Source organism: Amborella trichopoda, chromosome 6, assembly GCF_054954075.1.
Source record: "Amborella trichopoda isolate Santa Cruz 75 chromosome 6, AtrichopodaSantaCruz75HAP2 v2.0, whole genome shotgun sequence".
Classification (NCBI taxonomy): domain Eukaryota; kingdom Viridiplantae; phylum Streptophyta; class Magnoliopsida; order Amborellales; family Amborellaceae; genus Amborella; species Amborella trichopoda.
The window spans coordinates 49,903,129-49,923,539 of NC_142341.1; the positions used below are offsets into that span (position 1 = coordinate 49,903,129).

At 35.2% G+C, this 20,411-nt stretch overlaps 1 protein-coding gene across 8 annotated transcripts in view; it reads left to right on the top strand.

Moving 5' to 3' along the window:
* GCN2 (protein kinase family protein) overlaps positions 1-20,411 on the top strand; it is a 52,661-nt gene that overhangs the window by 19,521 nt on the left and 12,729 nt on the right. For 6 of the 8 annotated variants that reach the window (XM_020671944.2, XM_006852055.4, XM_020671945.2 and 3 more), the window contains 11 exons: positions 1,433-1,487; positions 4,545-4,714; positions 5,972-6,159; positions 8,703-8,851; positions 10,079-10,328; positions 12,312-12,588; positions 12,679-12,772; positions 14,674-14,754; positions 14,922-14,978; positions 18,347-18,478; positions 18,570-18,653. In XM_020671944.2, the coding sequence (XP_020527603.2) occupies positions 1,433-1,487; positions 4,545-4,714; positions 5,972-6,159; positions 8,703-8,851; positions 10,079-10,328; positions 12,312-12,588; positions 12,679-12,772; positions 14,674-14,754; positions 14,922-14,978; positions 18,347-18,478; positions 18,570-18,653 (1,537 nt within the window). Of the gene's footprint in view, positions 1-1,424; positions 1,488-4,544; positions 4,715-5,971; positions 6,160-8,702; positions 8,852-10,078; positions 10,329-12,311; positions 12,589-12,678; positions 12,773-14,673; positions 14,755-14,921; positions 14,979-18,346; positions 18,479-18,569; positions 18,654-20,411 lie in introns of all 8 variants that reach the window. The other 2 variants (XM_088869044.1, XM_088869045.1) reach the window with 1 other exon arrangement.

A 20,411-nucleotide genomic window follows, 5' to 3' on the forward strand; every position in this document is an offset into this window, starting at 1 on the left:
TCACACTTGTTGGGCTCTGGAGCAGGACTTGGAGTGGGATAGGGATTGGGAGTGAGGGATCATGAGAGGCTAGAAGATCCCTGTCGGTGGAAGCGCCATTCCTAAAATTCATATGTTAGGTATCGAGATCTCCAAGGATCTCGATTTAATCCTTTTGGCGATCTTGCTCCCAACTTTAAAAAATATGTATAGACTAGGACTATGTATACATGGATGACGTAATATATAAACAACAAGCTATTCAGCTATATGAAAAGTGTAGTTGCATTACTAGCTGGCTATAAATAAAGGAAATTGTCAATTGGTTGTTATCTTGGTTTTGAGGTGGGAATCGAGATCCCTGAATTTAAGGTTCAAGATCCCTTGGAGATCCCTCTCCTGCAATGTTGGAGTGAGATTCCTGAGCGGAGATCAGCACCAAGGTTGGAGATCCCAGCAACTATGGTTTCGATACTCTATTGACGCTAATTGACTCTAAGTTCTATCTAGTTTTTAAGCACCAGTTCCTGTTGACATGAAGTCATCTATGATGGAATCTGAAATAGGGACATATAATTGACCCAAATATTACAAAAATGGTCCTAATGAGATTAGAGTGGGGAACTGACTAGCCACCCCGTGAACTTCTCAATTACTAGGTCCTAAAAGAATTTTTTTTTAGCATGTGCACTCAGCTTTTGTAAATGTATAATGCTTAAGTTAATTTGTTGGAAATTCCTCATTAACTGAAAGGAATAGCTCCAACTTACAAGATATAATAAAATCTTCCTCAACAAAACAAACGGACTAGCTCCTTTAAGGAGCAATAAACAGAAGGTATAATAGTCTTAAGTCATTGACTGATACACCCTTAAACTTGATTCATGTTTGAGTAGAGAATATCAATGAGGGAGAATTTTCCTGGTGTGGTTGAATCATTTGATGGCATTTGTTATGTATTTAGCTATCTGCCTATCTGCTAATAAAAAAAAGCATATAAGTCGAAGCAATATCATCAATAAGTTTTCCACATTGGAAGTGACTGTTCAATGTGCTCCATATGGTCAGACAGACCTGATTAGTAGCTGCATCCTTAATGCCCATGTACAATGTATGACATTGATGGGTGTGCCCAGTTCTCTTTGCAAGGTACCATGGTGTTTCTATCAGTTGGATGTCTTTTCTTTCCTTTACCCTCTTTGGAGGAAGGTTTATGTAGATTCAAGGCTTTCAAGCAAAAGGGCTACATCATATAGCGTTTATGTTATTCCTCGTAAAAATTTTCATCTTTTGAGCTTGTTCTCTTTCTGAAGTTCTGCTTTTGTGCCATGTCTTGATTTGAAATGCTGATTTCTTTCCTACATCTGCTGTTTATCTGTCCCGACATTTATACTGACCGCAATGAATTATGTTCATGTCAAACTAATACTAGCTATGTTTGCAAGGTGCTCAGGGAGGTGGCAACACTATCACGTTTGCAGCATCAACATGTTGTCCGGTACTATCAGGTTTAACACGTTCTTTCTCCTAATTCTTTTACTTATGCATTTGTAAACTGAAACATTTTACGCAATCTTGGAAGGGACATTGTCGTTATGCTTCTTCTCTCATTGAGATATTGCTAACCATGGTTTCCACCACTGACATATGGTGTAGGAAAGTAGATATTCTGGTAATTTTGTTTGACTTAATTATTCGGGATATGAAATGCTCTTTGGTGGTATTGTTATTTATTTTTATCCATGATAAAAATGCTTCCTTAATTATATTGGATTTTTCCTTTGGTAAAGGAACGAAATTGCCATCTTCATCCTGGCACTTGTAGTGACACTTAACTTTTGTTTCATTAAAACTTAATGTTCATCAATTTTTCATTTCAGAAGGTATAACAGAATATTAGCTTCCATGGCTTATTATCTATTGTTGATGAACCATTCCATCTGGTTCTTGTTGGAATATGGGTGGCAATCAGATCGAGTTGACCTGCTGACCTGGGTCTGGGTCATGGTCCGGGTCCGGGTCAAGCCGACCCAACCTGACCCTGTATAAAATATATAAAGAACTATATTGTAGATACTATACAGTATATAAATTAAATTTTTACTTTTTATTAATTTCTAGACCCAAGTCCAGGTCCAATGTCTTGGACCTGATCCACGTCCAGGTTGGGTTGGGATCTGGGTAAAACTTAGTCAGATCAGGTCCGGGTCCGGGTCAACCCATACCGGACCCAACCCGTTGCCACCCCTATGATGGACAAGTGTTCTTGGTGTCTGTGTTCCAATTTTGAAGTCTCAACCTGATTGGTCTATTTCAAAATGGATTGATTAGTGTTTTCTTGGTTTATTTTTTATAGTTTTCCTATTAGACTGGTCATCTTGTAGGATTTCCTTTCCCTCTTGATGGCTATGTATAATACATTGACTTCCTTTCCCTTTCGATGACCATGTATAATACATTGACTTCCTTTCCCTCTCGATGACTATGTATAGAACATTGTGATCCAATTAGTATTTCTTTAGTTTTACTTTTTTGGGAACATTGAAATTATAGTCAATTTAGTCTTTTAGATTTGTTGAGATTTAAGGGGCATTTGTGCCTTTTATTGTTCTGGAGACACTAGGGTGATTTTGTCATATATGATTGTCTGGGGTTCAGTCTGTTGAAGCACTAGGATGTTTCATGAGGATCATTTTTGTCAAATTAGGTGCTTAAAGTATTCTCTAGAAGTATACAAATTTATTATAAAGAAAACAAAGAGAAGGCATTGAAATATTTGGGCTCGTGAAGAGACCTTTCTTTTGGGGTGGACTCCCTTGCTGAGCTAGAGAGTGCTAAATCTCGCAGCTTTCTGGGTGGCCTTCCTTGCAGGCTCAAATAGAGGGCAGTTTCTGTCACACCTTTCTTTTCCATTTTACTTTTCTTTATATTATTTTTTTCCTTAATTTTCTCCCTTGTTTTTATAATGGATTTCTTTCTCTCTACTATTGATGGTTTGATATGTGCTCATTAGTTATTGATGCAAACATAATACTCTGATGGTGAATGGTTTCCTTTTCCATCCCTTCAGCTTTGCTTATTTAAGCGTGGTAACTAAAGTAATGTATCTCTTTTTTCCAGGCTAGTTTATTGGCTTGAATACTTGATTATGAAAAAAAGGAAATGATTGCTATTAGCTTGTCATCTCATAATTAACCAATAGCTTGCGGTCATCTAACTTGCACAAAACTTTAGATGTTATGTTTCATAATGAAGTATTCATGTACTATGATACATTCAATTTTGAAGGTCATAAGTTAGCATTCATGGAAAAATCCAATCCAGATGCTATGTATGCTGATTAATTTTAGGGAAAGTTACCTGCTCCCCCCTTCCTGCAAAAAGTGGTTCACGTAAACCCCTGGATCTACGTAAATCCAACAGATTCCCTCCAACCTCAAAAGTTAGGACGGTTAGGCCTACCACTTTCTTTTTAATCCAAATGACAAAAACCAAGTGCTGCATCTTTACCCATCCCTGGCTCGCCCTGACCACCCTTCCCGTGGCTCTCATTCTCCACTCTTCCGAAATTATTTTTTCTCTCCACCCTTCCCTCGGATCTTCTCTCCACCTTCCCCAAATTGTCTTTCTCTCTCCACCGTTCCCACTTGCTTTGCCATTATTTGCAACCCCTTCTCTCCCTCTACCCTTAACACGGCTCTGTCTCACTCAATATTTTGAGTATCCGAAAAGAGTGCCACAAACGGCTTGCAGTATGGCTTCTCAGCCTCTGTAGAGCTAGAGTGGGAGCAAGAGATATAATAGAGAGAAAGCAAGAGAGTTTGGGTTGAATTCAACATAAGAGTTTCTCTCTCCAGCTTTAGTGTTTTAAACCTCTATTAGCCGAGTTGGGCTTATGTTTTTTTATTTGACCATCATCCAGTATGGTGGATGCTGTAACAGTCAGCCTCAATCAGACATATTTGAGGAGTGCCACATATCTCTTCCTAATTTCTATACTGGTTTCAGCAAGTATTAGGGTTTATTTTACTTCTTCTCTCTCTAGCTCAAAAGCCACAAAGCCATCCCAAGTCCATGATAGCCCAATGGAAGTGTTATCAAACCAAACCATTGATTCAGCAGAACATGGAAGAGTCTCATGGCCCACATCATGATTTGCTTTCCGTGGCTCCTTCAATGAGCAAAAAGTTCTCCATTCAAAATTTGTTTCATTTACTCTCTTTGGTGGGGTGAAGAAGGCACATCCATGGGAAGAGTGGAGAGAGACCCATGCTAAGGGAGAGCGCGTTTAGGTTCTCTTTTCAATTTGGACATCTTTAAAATTCTTGAAAACTAAATGGTAGTTTTTGTAAATGATGTATGCAGAAAAGGTGGGGAGGGGGACTATGTATTTTAGGTAGACAGGGGGTCTACATGAGCCATAAGTTTCAGGGAGGGGGGAGTAGGTCATTTTCCCTTAATTTTATTAATTGTCATGATTATTATCTTTTTCTCGCCCTTATGTAATTCTTTAAAAATTCCATTTTCTTTGTTTTGTTTAATGATGATGGCTTCTTGAAATGCAGGCTTGGTTTGAGACAGGGATTGGTAGTTATTTGGGCGAAATTACCAGGGGTTCCATGACTATAGGGTGCTCAAGTAGCAGTTTTCAGATAACAGACTCGACTAATGTTATGGAACCAATAGACAAACTAGAATCCACTTATTTATATATACAAATGGAGTACTGCCCTAGGTATGAATTGTCTTGCACTAGATATGTATTTCATGACGATACATTGTTTTCTTTTTGCCTATTATAAATTTATTTTTTTCCGATTGGTTTGTTTTAGCTGTGGAATAATTGTTTAGATGGTTTAGATCATAATCATCTCCTCATCATTATGAACTTGTGAAGAATGGAAATTGTCAGCAGATCCTATGTTAAATTATCAGGAGCTTAGTATCACTCATATATGCCTTACCATGTAATATTGTGAACCTAATTGTACTCCAAGATATTGCCTGTCCTATGTGTCGTCCAAAAATACGGATAGGTGTGCATTCTGTAATCGGTTAGGGCATTGTTGAAATGATTATACAGAGCAAGGGTTGACTTTTGGCTGTAGAGAGCCATAACAGATCTTTACATACATGGTATGTCCTTAAGTGTTGAATGTCAACTTCTGCTTGTGTGGTAACTCATCATTGTGTCTGGCAAAATGATAAAAATGTCACTATGAAATTTAGCTAAACAGTGGCAAAACTGTTTCCCATTAAAAAGGTGTACACTTTGCAATGGGAAGTTTTTCTTGTTCATAATTGAGATTTTCAAATAGTTATGGTCTAGAATTATTGTGTAAACATGAAACATTTATTTATTTTATTTTGGGAGTAGACACAATTAGTATCCCTATCATTGGACTCATGTACACTTCTAAAACTTTTGTAATTAATATGACATTGCGAATATCTACTATCTGATCTATTTGGATATTTCTTAAAATCATGCTTTTTGATGCTTACATACACTATCTCTTTGTTCAGTTAGGTGTATTTTGCTGTCTTATTTTTGACTTTATGCATATTATGTTGTGCTCTGTAGTATGTTGTATACATGTATGTGCGTACCATACTAAATAACTTTAGCAGTATACATGTATATGCAATATGTATGTGTAAAATTCATATGTATTTTGCCTATTTATTATAAGCTTATACCTAACTTTTCTTTTCTAGAGGTTTTATTTAGTTTTCTATTTTAGAAAGGATAAAAATAAGAAAAAGGAGAACACATGTTGCAAGTTTAAAAATGGTTTTGATTAGGTTCGAATTGGTCTGCACTATTAGATACATTGTATTGCTAAGTTTGGGCGGCAGCACCTCTTTGAATCCTGGTCATGTCATTATTCTTTGTTTTATTTAAGCATTCATATTTTGAAATCTGGAAATTTACTAACCATGGTGATCGTGTCTATTCTTTTTCTTTTTCCCTCTTGTTTCTTTCTTTAAGAACTCTACGCCAGGTCTTTGATTCTTATAATGGTCTTTTTGACAAAGAGTCAACTTGGCACATGTTCCGTCAAATTGTAGAAGGCTTGGCACACATACATGGGCAAGGCATCATCCATCGTGATTTGACACCCAGCAACATTTTCTTTGATACTCGCAATGATATAAAAATTGGGGATTTTGGCCTTGGTAGGCTTATTCTCACTTTACCAAAATATAGTTATTACAGTATAATTTTTTCATTTAAGTATGGAGCATTTGGCTGTGTTTGGCATAGCATAGTAGTCATACTGTAAGATGATGGTGCATTATTGCTGCACTTGTGAACTCCTTTTATGTTTTCTAGTATAAGAAGACACTCTGTTGTTTGTTTATTTCTCTTTGATTGTACACAATTGTCATAGACCTTCGTCCCTTCACTTTTCTTTCTTCACTTTTTATTTACCAGATGAGAACATTAAATGCAGTTCTGCATCTTGATCATATTGCCTCACCAGTAAGCGACTGGATATCCAAGTTCCCCTTGCTTCAAACTTTAGATCGGGTCCCACAGTTAGAACCTTAGTTTGGTGTGTATTGTAAGCTGATTTTTTTTCGAAACATCTTTCAAGCATTCTAAAGATCACTTAAAGAAAGTAAAAAATAGGAGTTGGTCTCAAAATTTCCCAGATCTGACATCCATCAAAATGGATGGTCGAGATTTAGTCTTGGAGTGGATAATGTTTGGGGATGCTTTTTGAGTTATTTTTTTTAAAAATGGTAATAGAGCGTTATATATGTATAGAGAGTTATATATTTATTTGAGATTTATGGGGTCCAATACCCATAACTAGGTGTTTGATCGGCATGACCAAATCAATAATTGGTCCTTCAGGATCACATTATCATTTTCGCCCGTGTGTGTGCACATGCGCGCACGTGTTTGTGTGCCCATCAGTTGTTAGATGTTGTCAACTCAGGGGTTTTAAGGAATAGATTGTGAGTACGATAATTAGGCCCTAAAGCTTTTTTTTTTTTCTTGTTATTTGAATGATCACAAGGGGCCACATCTCAATGTGAAGCTCGAGTTGCAGAATTGAGTCCAAGCTCATGGAAGTCACTTTATTAGATAATGGATCTATCACATGGCCATATGGCCACTTTATATCAAATCCATAGTTCTTTAGCTTGAGCTAGTCTATTCAATCACGCCTTCAATGCAGTGTGAAACTATAAATTTTAGTAGATCTTAATATTTATGATTTGGCATATTCATTATATTGACCTCTTGTGCTAATTTGGAGTAAAAAAATATGTTTACTTGGTTTACATGTTCCTGGCTAGCTGTTGGACTGGCAGGAGATTATTTAATACGTTAATTTGTTGAGAAGTATGTTCCATATTTTTTTATGACAATTTTGGATGGTCATCTTTTAAAAGTCCGTTTGTTACTTAGCCTTGCAGTCATTGTAACTGTCAATAATATAAACCACTGCCTATGGTGAGGATCTTTTTTTAAGACCCGAGACCATCGTTGGCTTCTAATCTTATCAGGTCTTAACTGATGGAGGTAAGTTTGTTCTCCATGGTTCGGCACCTTTGAAGAAATTTGACTTTTATTATATGTCCATCAAATCACCAAATTCCAAACTGGGGCTATCTCACCAGTTCTCTCTGCAGGTGTTTGTTAATTGCAAAATCTACTTTCGCATTTCTACCACTTTAAGTGTCTATGGGACAATTTGATTTGGAAAAGGCATCTGATATTCAGCATCTAACAGAAATATGTGTTTCTCCTATTGTGAATTTGCCATCCAACTTGCCATTGTTGTATTAGCAGAACTAGATTACCATCGAGTAACATCTTCATGTTATGTGTGAGATGGGTTGACACAATAAAATTTTCAAATATCTTGAATACATCTAGCCATTAGGATTAATGATGCTTTCGAGTTATTAAGGCATCATTGCTATTTAATATTATAATTTACAGTATATTTTAGGTTTTTAGGTTCTGCCTAATGGCATATTTTGTTATGTTACCTATCCTTAAGTCTTTCCTTCTCCACCTTTCTGAGGCCATACTATCATGTTAAAATGTCCAAAAAATTTTGCACCCTTTTATTTCTTGTTCTATTCCGGCATTTCTATAAGCTCTATTCTACTTCTTTTCCTTCTATATTGGTTGGGTTATAAAATGTATGCTTCATTGGTTATATTTTGTCAGAAGCACACGAAACAAACACCTTCATATCAATAAAAAACCTATGTGGATATGTACATGCATGCATACATACATATATTCATTCACACATACAAGATATGTGTATTCTTACTCACTTATATACATACATACATATATATGTATGTATGTATGTACATACATACATACATTTCTTATAAAAATCTGTGTGCTGCCTTATGATAAGTTTCCTGAACTCTGAATCTCATGGAAATTGATGGCTATTCACCTGTGCTTACTAAGTGGTGCATGACTTCTTGCTCATCAAAACGCTAATAGTTTCATAGTATAATGTAACCAGCTTTATATAGAGATCTTCTCAAAGTCCAACTCTTTTGATCCCTTTTTTTAATATCTTTAGCTTTTGCATATTGTATTTGCTGGGAGATCATGAATTTCCAAGTTTGTTATGTGATCATAATTAGATTATCATAATTAGAATAGCTTTGTCCATCTATTGTATCTAAGGAATCCAACATTAAGTCATTTTAATGATCTTATTGATATCTAGCCAAATTTCTCAAGCTGGAGCAGGCGGATCTTGACCCTTTGTTTCCTTCTGAGAAAAATGGACTTTCAATTGAAGGAACTGGTCAAATGGGGACATATTTCTATACTGCACCTGAAATTGAGCAGGGGTGGCCTCAAATCAATGAAAAGGTTGCTAGAATCACTCACAATTATCATGTCATATATGAATGCATGGATTTGTTAATGTTTCCATTTATCCTTTTCTTTTCAGTTTAAAAATATGTGCTTATATTTTCCACATTCCACTTTACACAAATAAAAGAATTTCTAAGGTAAAGACTACCATGCATCTTGTACATTAACTGGCATACAAGCTATTAAATATAAATGTAAAATAATTTTTATGAATCTAAAATAACAAACATGAACTCTAGATGACCATCATTATTTATAGTGAGCACATGAAGATGTCCTTGTGTGTATTTTAATGTGTCTTTATATGTTAATATGTGAATCATTACATCATACATCTCTGATTATAAACATGCAAAAGAGTTACATTCTTACCTATATAAACCCATGTACACACTCATGCATTTGCATGCAGAAATATATACATATGAATATACCGATGCATAGATACCGATGTGTAAATGTATACATGCATATATATACACATCTCTGTGTCTATCTATCTATGTTGATATTTATTTTGGGGGAGTTTTGGCCACTCACTTTTTTTAATTATCCATCGACTGTTTTTTTATTCTTCAAAACATGGGTGGTAATACAGCTTCACATTGATTTGGCCACCAACAGTTGGCTGAGGTAAAAAACAGTGGGTTGACCCCTTTCTTTATCTATACAGGGATATTCTATGATACACCATCCTAATGGTAAAGTTTGAAAGTCCAACTCCTATGTGTGTGTGTGTGTGCATGTGTGTGTGTGTGTGTGTGTGTGTGTGTGTGTGTGTGTGTGTGTGTGTGTGTGTGTGAGAGAGAGAGAGAGAGAGAGAGAGAGAGAGAGAGAGAGAGAGGGAGAGAGAGAGAGGAGAGGAAGGGAGATTATAATATAGAAATCAACACTGCTGTTTAAATAAAAATGATGGTTTGCTCCTGTTGGGTTGACTGAAAGATTTTCGAGTGAGTGGTCATGCAAGTTCTCATCTTGGGCTTAAATTAGTCATAAAGCTGATATGGGAAATCATTTTTACGAATTTACCCATCTTTTAGAACCTGCAAATGATAAGAGTCAGTATATTGTGATTCTGTGCAGGATTGGTTATTTCATTTGTTGCTTTCCAATTCATGTTATAAGAGGCGATTATATCAATTTATTTCTGATAACTGGAATGGTTCCACCATTGTTAGATGGCCACCTGATTTTTTAAATTTTTTTTTTTTCAATATACAGGTAGATATGTATAGCTTAGGAGTTGTATTCTTTGAGCTTTGGCATCCCTTCTCTACGGCCATGGAAAGAAATGTCATTCTTTCGGATCTGAAACATAAGGGGACGCCACCTACTGACTGGGTTGCCAAATATCCAGAACAGTTCTCCTTATTGCAGCGTTTAATGTCCCCTAGTCCATCTGATCGTCCATCTGCAGTAGAAATTTTGCGAGACGCACTGCCTCCTCGTATGGAAGATGAGTGGCTAAATGGTAAGTTAATGATGTAGTATTGTTCTAAAGGCTATGTTGAGGTCCTAACATAAAACTATTTGGATTTCTTAATGCCGTGTTTGTTATCGATTCTTGTGTGTAACATTGTGCACTATAGAGAAAGCTCTTTTCTCATGATGAACTTCATTGACTTGTTTACACTACTGTTTAGTGTCTTGCATATTTGTGTTATCTCCTGTTTTTGCTTTTTTGTTTTGATCAAGTGTGCTGGTTGTGAAGTTATTTATTATAGTTGTCTTAGTAGTTTTCTATCTTGTTAGTAATAACTGTTGTTCTCAGCTCAGCTACTGAGATGTTGCTGGGCGACATTTTAGAAACAGCTATTCGCATATGGGTTTATATGCAGATGAATACATTCCTTGAAAGCCCCATAAAAGCATTTAGACAATTTTGGATAACAGATAGATGTCGATATCTCTCTGTTGGAAATGAATGCCACCATGTTCCAATCCCTCTTATGATAGCAAACCATGAAGCAATTATTTTATTTATGCCTAGTTTCTTTAATCATCTTAACAATATTTCTTGTTTCTGGATCTAAGAAGAGTGTGTGTGTGTGTGTGTGTGTGTGTGTGTGTGTGAGAGAGAGAGAGAGAGAGAGAGAGAGAGAGAGAGATTTGCCTTCTTCTCGGAGCTTAGAGCATCTTGTCTTTGGATCTTAGTGAAAGTATTCGTCTAGGTAAAATCGATGCCCTAAAGATCAAGGATAGGTGATGAATTTCGCTTATTAGATATCAAAACATCGATATCTTTTTCTAATTATTTTGGAAGCCAAATATTGGGAGGATCTTGTAACCTGTTACATTACAGAAAGGTAGTCGTAGAGAATCTCTTCTCAAGTTATTGACTTCAATTATAATGATGTGCCTTGCAACATTTACAATGAGTAGATCAATATGGCAGTAGTCAACTGGCTATCTCATGGGCAGACTTCTTCCAATCAACTCCTTTTCATTAATAATAATGAGCTGAATACTTTGATGTGAAAGGCTTGATGAGTCCTGTATATGTCAGAGATGTTGTTGAGATACTATTTATTTAACCAGTCACATTATGCATTCTAAATTAATGACCCTTTTTGTTTATTCTGACTCAACATGAATCTCCTTTCTTCCAAACGAATAACTGATTTGCTAGCAATACACACATTCAAGCTATCGGGATTTATTTGCAGACACTGGCATATTTGTTAATAATTGAAGCCAAATGATATTACACTCCCACAGGAATATAATGTCCATTTACTTCCTGGGGTAAAACCCCACCTAGAATTAATTTTAAGATCCCAAATTTTGGGGAAGTAACCTCTTCAATATATAGATTAACCTCCTAATTTCACCCTCTATGCCCTTAAAAAAATAATGTCTCGAGATTGAATAGCGAGTATCCAACTTTTAGATGGTGAGATCTAAGTGTTAGAAAACTCAAATTTCAATTTTTTCCTTTTGAGAATAATCATCTAGTGATTCTTAAGTGGTTCCCAAAATTTGAGATTAAAATATCCTCCCAAGTAGGTCTTCTTACCATGGGAGTGTAGTATACGCGCTCATAATTGAAACTGAGCATAATTTGTGGCAACTGACTGAAGGCTTATCTTGGTCTATTGTGTCATGCCAAGCAGAGATCAAGAAGTGTTGCACTGCTTAGGACTATTTTTTTCAAGAATCATTGTAGTAAGATACATAAAAGGACCATTTTATTCTTCCAAAAGGCAGCTGTTTGTTGGAAGCGTTGTCCTGATTGGTTTTAATTTTCATTGCACCTTTCTGTAGGATATGGTGATTGTTGGATCTTTTGGTTCCATCTTTTTCCTGCAAACATTTGTTAAAATTTTTTGCCATGTTCTCTTTTCTTGTTCTTTATCATGAGTATAGTCTTATTGATGATGATTATTGTTCATGTTGTATTCATTCTTATTGGTGGATTAATTTTTCTTTAGATTGACTTAGTTGTGTATTCTAGATATTTTGCGAACAATACAGACTGCTGAAGACACATATGTGTATGATCGGGTTCTATCTACGATATTTGATGATATGCGACTTCTTGCCAAAGCCCATAGACATCATGGTGAAAGGGGAAGTTTGAGAAGCGATAGTTCTTACTTTATTCAAAATACAGAGTTAGAGCTCCAGGATCATATTATTGATGTTGTCAAGGATCTCTTTAAGCGTCATGGGGCAAAAAGGGTGGAAGTGCTTCCTCTTTGTGTTTTGGATGAGCCTCAAGAACACAATTGGTTGTCCTTTTTTCATCAATGTTCTTTATTTGCCTAGTGCTTAATTGTTTTGTTGGTTTGGACTTATTTTCTGTTCTTTGTCACAAATAGGAAACCTGTCAGATTGTTGACTTCTGGAGGAGATATGCTTGAGCTTTGTCACGAGTTGCGTATGCCCTTTGTTCATTGGATTGTTGAAAATCAGGTACACGTTTATTTTAAAGAACCAAATTTTGTCCAGATACATCTTTCCATATTTGCTTCTGTTTTTTTTCCCTTTCCTATGGGCAACATGTTACGAAATACATGTTACGAAATAAATAAATGAAATATGACAACTCCAAAGAAAAAAAGAAATATATTGCCATTTTGGCCATGATTGTTGTGCACATTTTTTTGCTTTCTTACTCCTTTCCGAAATATATATATTCACGAACTTTATAGATGAATATGTCTATGTACAAAGTAATGAGTTCTTTTGTCTCCCTTAGGCCACAACCTCATGGTAGGCATTTTGGTTGGATGAGGAGGCCAAAGGTTAGAACCATTAGATGTCTATCCTTATATATCAAACAAGCTGAAGTACCATTTTCTTTACTTACCAAAGAAAAGTTCATACAGCCAACTCCAAATTTTTGGGATAAGGCTTGAATGATGATGGTGATGACCAAAGAAAAGTTCATATTTTTGTATTAAAACTAATTTGATCTTCTGCTATGCATAAGGAACCATTCACCATTTATTTTGATGCAGCAGAAATAGGAAGTTCTTCATGAAAGAAACTTTCTATTTACAGTGAATTAACTGTAGCAATGCAATTGAAGTAGCAAGCATCGTGGGTGGTTAAAGTTCAACAAGGATATCTACGTTAAATGTATACTTGTGCTTGCATTTATAATTTTTTCTTTTTGGGCTGAAGTCCTTTAGTCAGTATCTTCATACTCCAATTATCAAAGTAAAGCATTTACTTCTAAAATGCCAAGCTTGTAGCATTGCTTTGTATCAAGGAACCTTTAATAGATAGAGATCCGTCGAAAATACAACAGGTGGGCAGACATAAACTTGATCTTTAGTTCTGATAATTCCTTTCATGAAATCTCAATGATAAATGATGGGTATTATCTCTCACCAATATGTGGTATAATAATTTGGAAGTTACATTTTTGGGACTTTGGGTAATTTATCTATGTCAAGTAAAATTACCTTTTCTGTTTTCTCGCAAATGATTAAATGAAAAACATTTTGCTGCATATATAGAAAGGATGTTGAGAACAATGTCATAAATCTCAAATGGCAAGAAAGTCATGATGTTGCCCTGAGGATGGCTAACTGCTGCACCACAGGGTTATTCCCCTTCAATACGTGACAACTACCTATGGCACTATTTCTGCCATGTCCAATACCTGTGCAAATAACCTAGCAAGGGTCAAGAAGGGAGGAGTTCCCACCCCCAGATGTGAATTGTGGTCAGTCACCTTTTGTTTCTACCCACTCTGAGCCCTCCAATCTCATTGGGCCTACATATAATCTTCTACCTCTATTTCATTTCTGACGACGAAAACCAGCAATACGTGCATCATTTGCTGTCCTCAAAATTCTGCCTCAGGACACTTTTTGTCAGAAGTTTCTGTGGTTGTTTAGATGTGAATCACCTAGTGACTTCTCCCATGTAGACACTTGTAAAGCCATCAGATTCAGAGCTCAAGGGCTTTTCATCTGTGGCCCTTTATTCCATTAGTCTGTTTTGTAAGTCAAGATCATAAAAGGTTGAAATATTTCTATATAATAACAGGTATGCATCTCATTAGATAAAAATGTTTGGTGGTTGAAACTTTTCTACCTTACATGTTTGTATTTTTATTTTATTTTTTGAGAAAAAACAATTGTGAATTGATCTTGAATGATACATGTAATGGTTTTGACTAGTCTTGACATAGTGCCTATCAGTTATAGGGCTTGTTTTCTTTCTTGGTGCTTGAGGTACCTTTACAAAACAGAACAAGAACAGTGTAAGAAGAAAAATTTTGTGATCCAGTTATGTTGTTAAATGGCCCTTTTGTCGACAAGTAGAATAGGACACTTATGATGCGTTTATTGTTATTGCAGAAGACATCTTTCAAAAGATACGAAATATCATGGGTTTATAGAAGGGCAGTGGGCCCTTCTGCCCCAAATCGTTACCTTCAGGTTTGTTACATTGTCTTATATATATTTATATGGAATTCAAGAAGCACAACCTTGTATGGTTCTATCATGTGGTTATTAGTATATCCCCTAATTACCAAATTTCAAGTAAATTCCTGGAGTGTCACAAGTAATTTTCTTTTTTGAATTTTATAATTTGATGTTTGCAGGGGGATTTTGACATTATTGGAGGTGGGCCTGCATTACCCGAGTCTGAAATTATTAAGGTATCTTATCTTTTTATTAATGCAGTTTTTTCGTTGCACGCCTAGTGCTTTTGCTGATACTAGAATAACAGAAGAACCGAAAACCATTATTTCGTTAAGATTTTTGGTTCTTCTTTGGTGCAGTTTGCAATTATTGACCTTTTGTTTCCAAAGTACAATGAGAAAAACTAACCTTCATTGGAAAGAACTCAAAGAAGTAAATGTCTTTATGTTCTGGAAAATGTTACTCTTTTACCATCAGTCTTTGTATACTTCTTTGTAATTATCTACACAACTTATTAGCAAGTGAATGCATGTTTCTCGAAAGCAATCCGCACATGATTATAGTGAAATCTATGCCTAATTCTGGAATATACAGGTTTCCTTGCTCCGGACTGGTTATGTATGCTTCCTTAACTTTTTCATGGACAATACTAATGTGTTCAAAGCTATTGCAATAGAATCAGATGAACATGCGGATATTCCGCGAAAGGAAAACACATACTCAAACCCCAAATATATGTTAAATTTGTTGATGGATTTGGCAAAGAAATAACACAGGAAGAGAAATAAAGTTATAAATGAAAACTAATATCTTGAAACGCTTCTACAATGCTTATTAGGTGGCTGACCTGAAGTAGTTTCCAGCAGGGTAGGAAATATCGAATCGGAACGGTTAATTGGACATTGGGGTTGGAAGCGGTTCAACCGATCTAATCGAGCAAGTCTCGGGTGGTCAAAAAAATGTTAAAAAAAAATAAAGAATACAAAAAAATCTAAGAAAATATGAAAAGTGTATTTAAAGCATTGATTAAACAAAGCACATCCGAATAAAGTTGAAAATTAATGAAAAAAATGGATTTTAAAGAATTGATTTGTGCCCAAGGGTATTTTTGAAAAGTTTGAAAAAAGATGGAAAAATGTAAAAATAAGTATTAATGGCCAAAACAATTTCCAATCTTTCCCAAAATGATGAAAAGCATTGAAAAAATACAGTTTTTGCTTGGGATTTTATATAATTTTTTTGAATTTGTTTTTAAAAAACCCAGTCGGTTCACTAAAACCAGCGGAAACTGGAACTGGCCAGTGGCTAGTTCCATCTAACCAGGTCTAACCGGGCAGTTAGAATTTGAACCGCCCGATTTTTCCGACACAGGCTTCCAGAGGTACAGAACTGATTCAAGATGCGGTATTCTCTTAGCAAATTAAGTGGAATTTTCTTCCATAAACATAACTATTTTTTAACCCTAGATATATTTTTTTTATGTAAGGGGGTAACTGAACATACTCGCACAATTGGTTGAATCAGAAAGTGTGATTCTTAGTGAAATTGATATCAACTAGAGCCATCACTTTTAAATGGGTGCTGCTTGGGTAGTCCCATGATGCCATTTTATATGCATTGTCTCATGCCCAAAGCACATAATTAAGGGGACTTCTTTTTCCTGGAAATTCTTAAATCTTTGATACATCTAGTGAACAGTTTCAAAAGAAAAAAGGTTATTTTAGCTCTTAAAACCCTAGATCTTATCATCCATAAAATGGATGGTTCAAAGCTGTGTAGGAAAAATCAAGTGGTTCAAATTCTAACCTGCCAGTTAGACGGAACCGGCCACTGGCCGGTTCCGGTTTCAACGAGTTCAACGAATGGGTATTTTAAAAACAAATTCAAAAACATTATATAAAATCCCAAAACTAAGTGATTTTGTTTGTAATATATTTTTTAATGTTTTTCATCATTTTGGCAAAGATTGGAACTGGTTTTGACTATTTATACATATTTTTACATTTTTCCATCTTTTTTGAGAATTTCAAAAATACCCCTGGGCACAAATTGATTCTTTAAAATCCATTTTTTTCATTAATTTTCAACTTCATTTGGATGTGCTTTGTTTAATCATGCATAAAATATGCTTTTCATATTTTATTAGATTATTTTTTTGTATTCTTTATTATTTTTTTAATACTTTTTTGACCGCCCGGGACTTGCCCAGTTAGGCCGGTTGAACTGCTTCTAGCCCCATGTCCGGTTCGATTTTCCTACACTGGTTCAAAGTCAGTCTTGTGAGGTGGAATTGATTGGGGGCATTGTTTGAGCTTGAAACCAATTCTTATTTATTTATTTTTTAAATTGATCTTGGGGATTAATAAAGATGATTTTAAAATTTTTAGAAAGAAATTCCCTAGCCTTGCTTTTGGGCGCAGGAACATTCATTGACTGTGGTTTTGCAAGACCATCAATAGTTTTCCTTACTAAATATAATAGATCTCTATCTTATCTTGTTCATATGGCACCATCTCTATGACGTTATTTTGATTCACATCTTCAATGTGAATATCTAGGCTTGTGGAGGCTATTGAACACCACCATTATGATGTTATGAATATCTTCATTGAATTATCTACCCAGTCCAACTACTTAATTGATTGCTAAAATGGACATGCAGGGTGATGATTGTGACTATTGATTCCCTCCTTTCACATTTTTTCTTTACCAGCATTTACTGAAAGTATGGATGCTTGTCTCCTATCCAAAACAAAACTTATCCCAGTAGGCAGAAATTCAGAAATACCTTATTGAATTATGTGATATACCAAGTATTGGCATTTAAATATGTATCGGCATTTATTTATTTTTACTTATAATTAGTAGAGGATAGGGACGTGTGTGAAAAAACAAGAGCGACCAAGGATCCAAAAAATCGCTCGTGGTATTTTCCTTGTGCTTAAAGATAAAAAAAAAAAAAGGCCTTTCTTGAACCTGCTCTACCAAATTGACTTTGACTTTCCTCTCAAAAAGTCTGTCTAAAATTTGGCCATTCCTTGGCAACTTCAGCAACTTTTTCTTGAGGACATCCTTCACACAGTTGGACCTTTTTGCACCAAAAAGTCAGGATTTGGTAAATCAATCACTATTTTCAGAGGATTTCCGTACAACAAAGAATATCTTAGAGATCCTAGTCATAATGAAGAGCAACTGTCTAATTGCCATCAAATGGGTTATGGGTTCAACAGCGTTGTGGTATGTTGATTTTATCTTGAAAATGCTTATGAAATCCAAATTCTGTTCATTAGGAATTTTTAGTAGATCAAGTCACAATCTGTGGGAGAAAATCACTAATGTGCTCATCAGCCCTTGAAACGCTACTTGAATTTGTCTCAGCTGGATTTTTCTTTCAAGAGGTGCACATCGTTTTGTGCATGGAAATGATCAACTGATAAAGAATAACCATGGGAATGATCAATCAATATTCGATGATGGTTTAGAACTTTTTGACCTCGGGATATGGATTTCTGCCTTTTTGTATTTATCATGGTGGTTACATTTTTGAGGCTCCACTTAATTGTCAATTGTATGTCCATTATAAATTTCATAACATTTTTTGCAGATTGCAATGGATGTTATAGCCAAATTCTTCCATTCAGATGCATGTGATATACACTTGAATCATGCAAAGATTTTTTATGCCATATGGTCTTGGATAGGAATCAAGGGCGAGAATATAAGAAACGTGGCAAAGGTATTGTTTTAAATTATTTCTCAAAAGGCTGTATGATCTCTACAAATCCTTCTCTAAGCACTCTATACACTCATTTAATTTCCATGTGCAGCTTATATCAATGATGGTTTCTTCATGCCCACAGTCCTCTCGACGTAAGGCTACATGGTCATTAGTCCGACGACAACTTTTGCAGGTCTGATGAATTGTTATAGTTCATTACTTAGCATATGATGTTGTATCATCATATTTTAGAGTGAAGCCAGAGTCATTATCAATCAATCTAATGCATATTTGAAGTTTTCTTGTTTTCCAAGTGTATTCTTGTTGTGCCAATTTATATTTACCATCAAGACATTTTTCCAACATATTGTGAGGTCGTTGAGACAAGTAATATGTTGTGCTATGATTCCTTTTCTTTTTCATTGGTTGGAGGATATTATTTTGTTGTAATTGATAGGAGACATGACGTATTTTTTTTATTATTATTATATTTAATTCTTTCTCAATAAACCAACACCTAGGTATACGATATTCTCACACTATCACGTGATAATAGAGCAGCCAAAGGTTCTCTCTGTATAGCTTAAATATTTTTGAGAAAGACATCGTTTACTCTCTTACCACACCGACTTATCCTAGTATGTTCTTTACATTGTGTCTCATGGTTTCTATGCATCTTCCTTAAACATTCTAACCATGGGAAGTGCATTTTTGTATAAAGGTATTGCTTTCATCTTTTAAAAGGCTGAAAATGCTCCATCTACCTGTATCTAGATAGGAATAATCTCTTTCGCACGTATACTGTAGATATATTTTATTCTCATTCCTATAAATTAGTGCGGTACGTGGTAATTGCATAGGCATCTACTTGTAGCTATATAGGAATAATCCCTTTCACAAATATACTCTAGAGAAATTTTATTCTCATTCCTATAAATCGAGGCAGTACGTGGTAATTGCATAGACATCTAGTTACAAAGGAAAATGTTTTTGTCTATCTATGAAATAATAGGATTGATCCTTTTGTTGCTTATAAGCTTTGTAAAATGAGAAAACAGGTCATGTTCTTAGTTTAACATTTTACTGTTAAAAACGTTACAAAGTGGTGACTGCTCACATCATTTTAGGAAGAACCTGAATGCTACTTTATTTGGTATGAGCCGAGTTTATGATTAATTAATGAATATTTGTTATTTTGTAATATGCTAATTCATAGTTATATTATGTGTGTTTGTTCACACATTTCTTCAACCCCCTAATAGAAACTATTGCTTGTCCTTCCCAGTTCCGACATTGTAAAGATCATCCTAAAGCTTCTCAATTTCTGTAGGAGTACTTTGTAAAGTCTAAATTCATTTCGAGAGGCATAGATTGCAACACTTTGGATATGTCAATCCTGTCCCCTAAAAAAACGTATAAATTAGAACTATGTTACTGACAATATGAGAATGTGTCTCTCAAACAAATATGCACTTCAGATTCTACTGAATGGTGTCCATTTGTAATACTATTTTGTTTGATTTACATTAAAATTTCAGCTTTGTCAAAAAACTTGTTTGGAGCACATGTACCTTTTCAGTCTTTGTCAGAGTCTTCTCTGATAGAGTTATAATTTGAGAGACAGGTGTTGAACCTTCTATCCTGGCAATATTTTCCCTGAAGCTTTTCTCTAGTCATGAACTTAGCAAGTACTAGTATATGTAAGCTAAGAAAGGCATTGATTAGGTGTTATTTACATAATTTTGGATGTTTGGGTCATTATATTGATGAAAGTCATATTTTGGCTCTCCAAATATGCTTGGAATCTTTGTTATTTGCATTGTCATATGTTTTTTTTTTTCTTTTTTCTTTTTTTTTTTTTGGATTGTTTGGATTGTTATATGTTAATGTGAGTTCTGGTTATTTCCTATGTGTGACTACCTACTATAAATGGTGGTACATGGAATGCTTC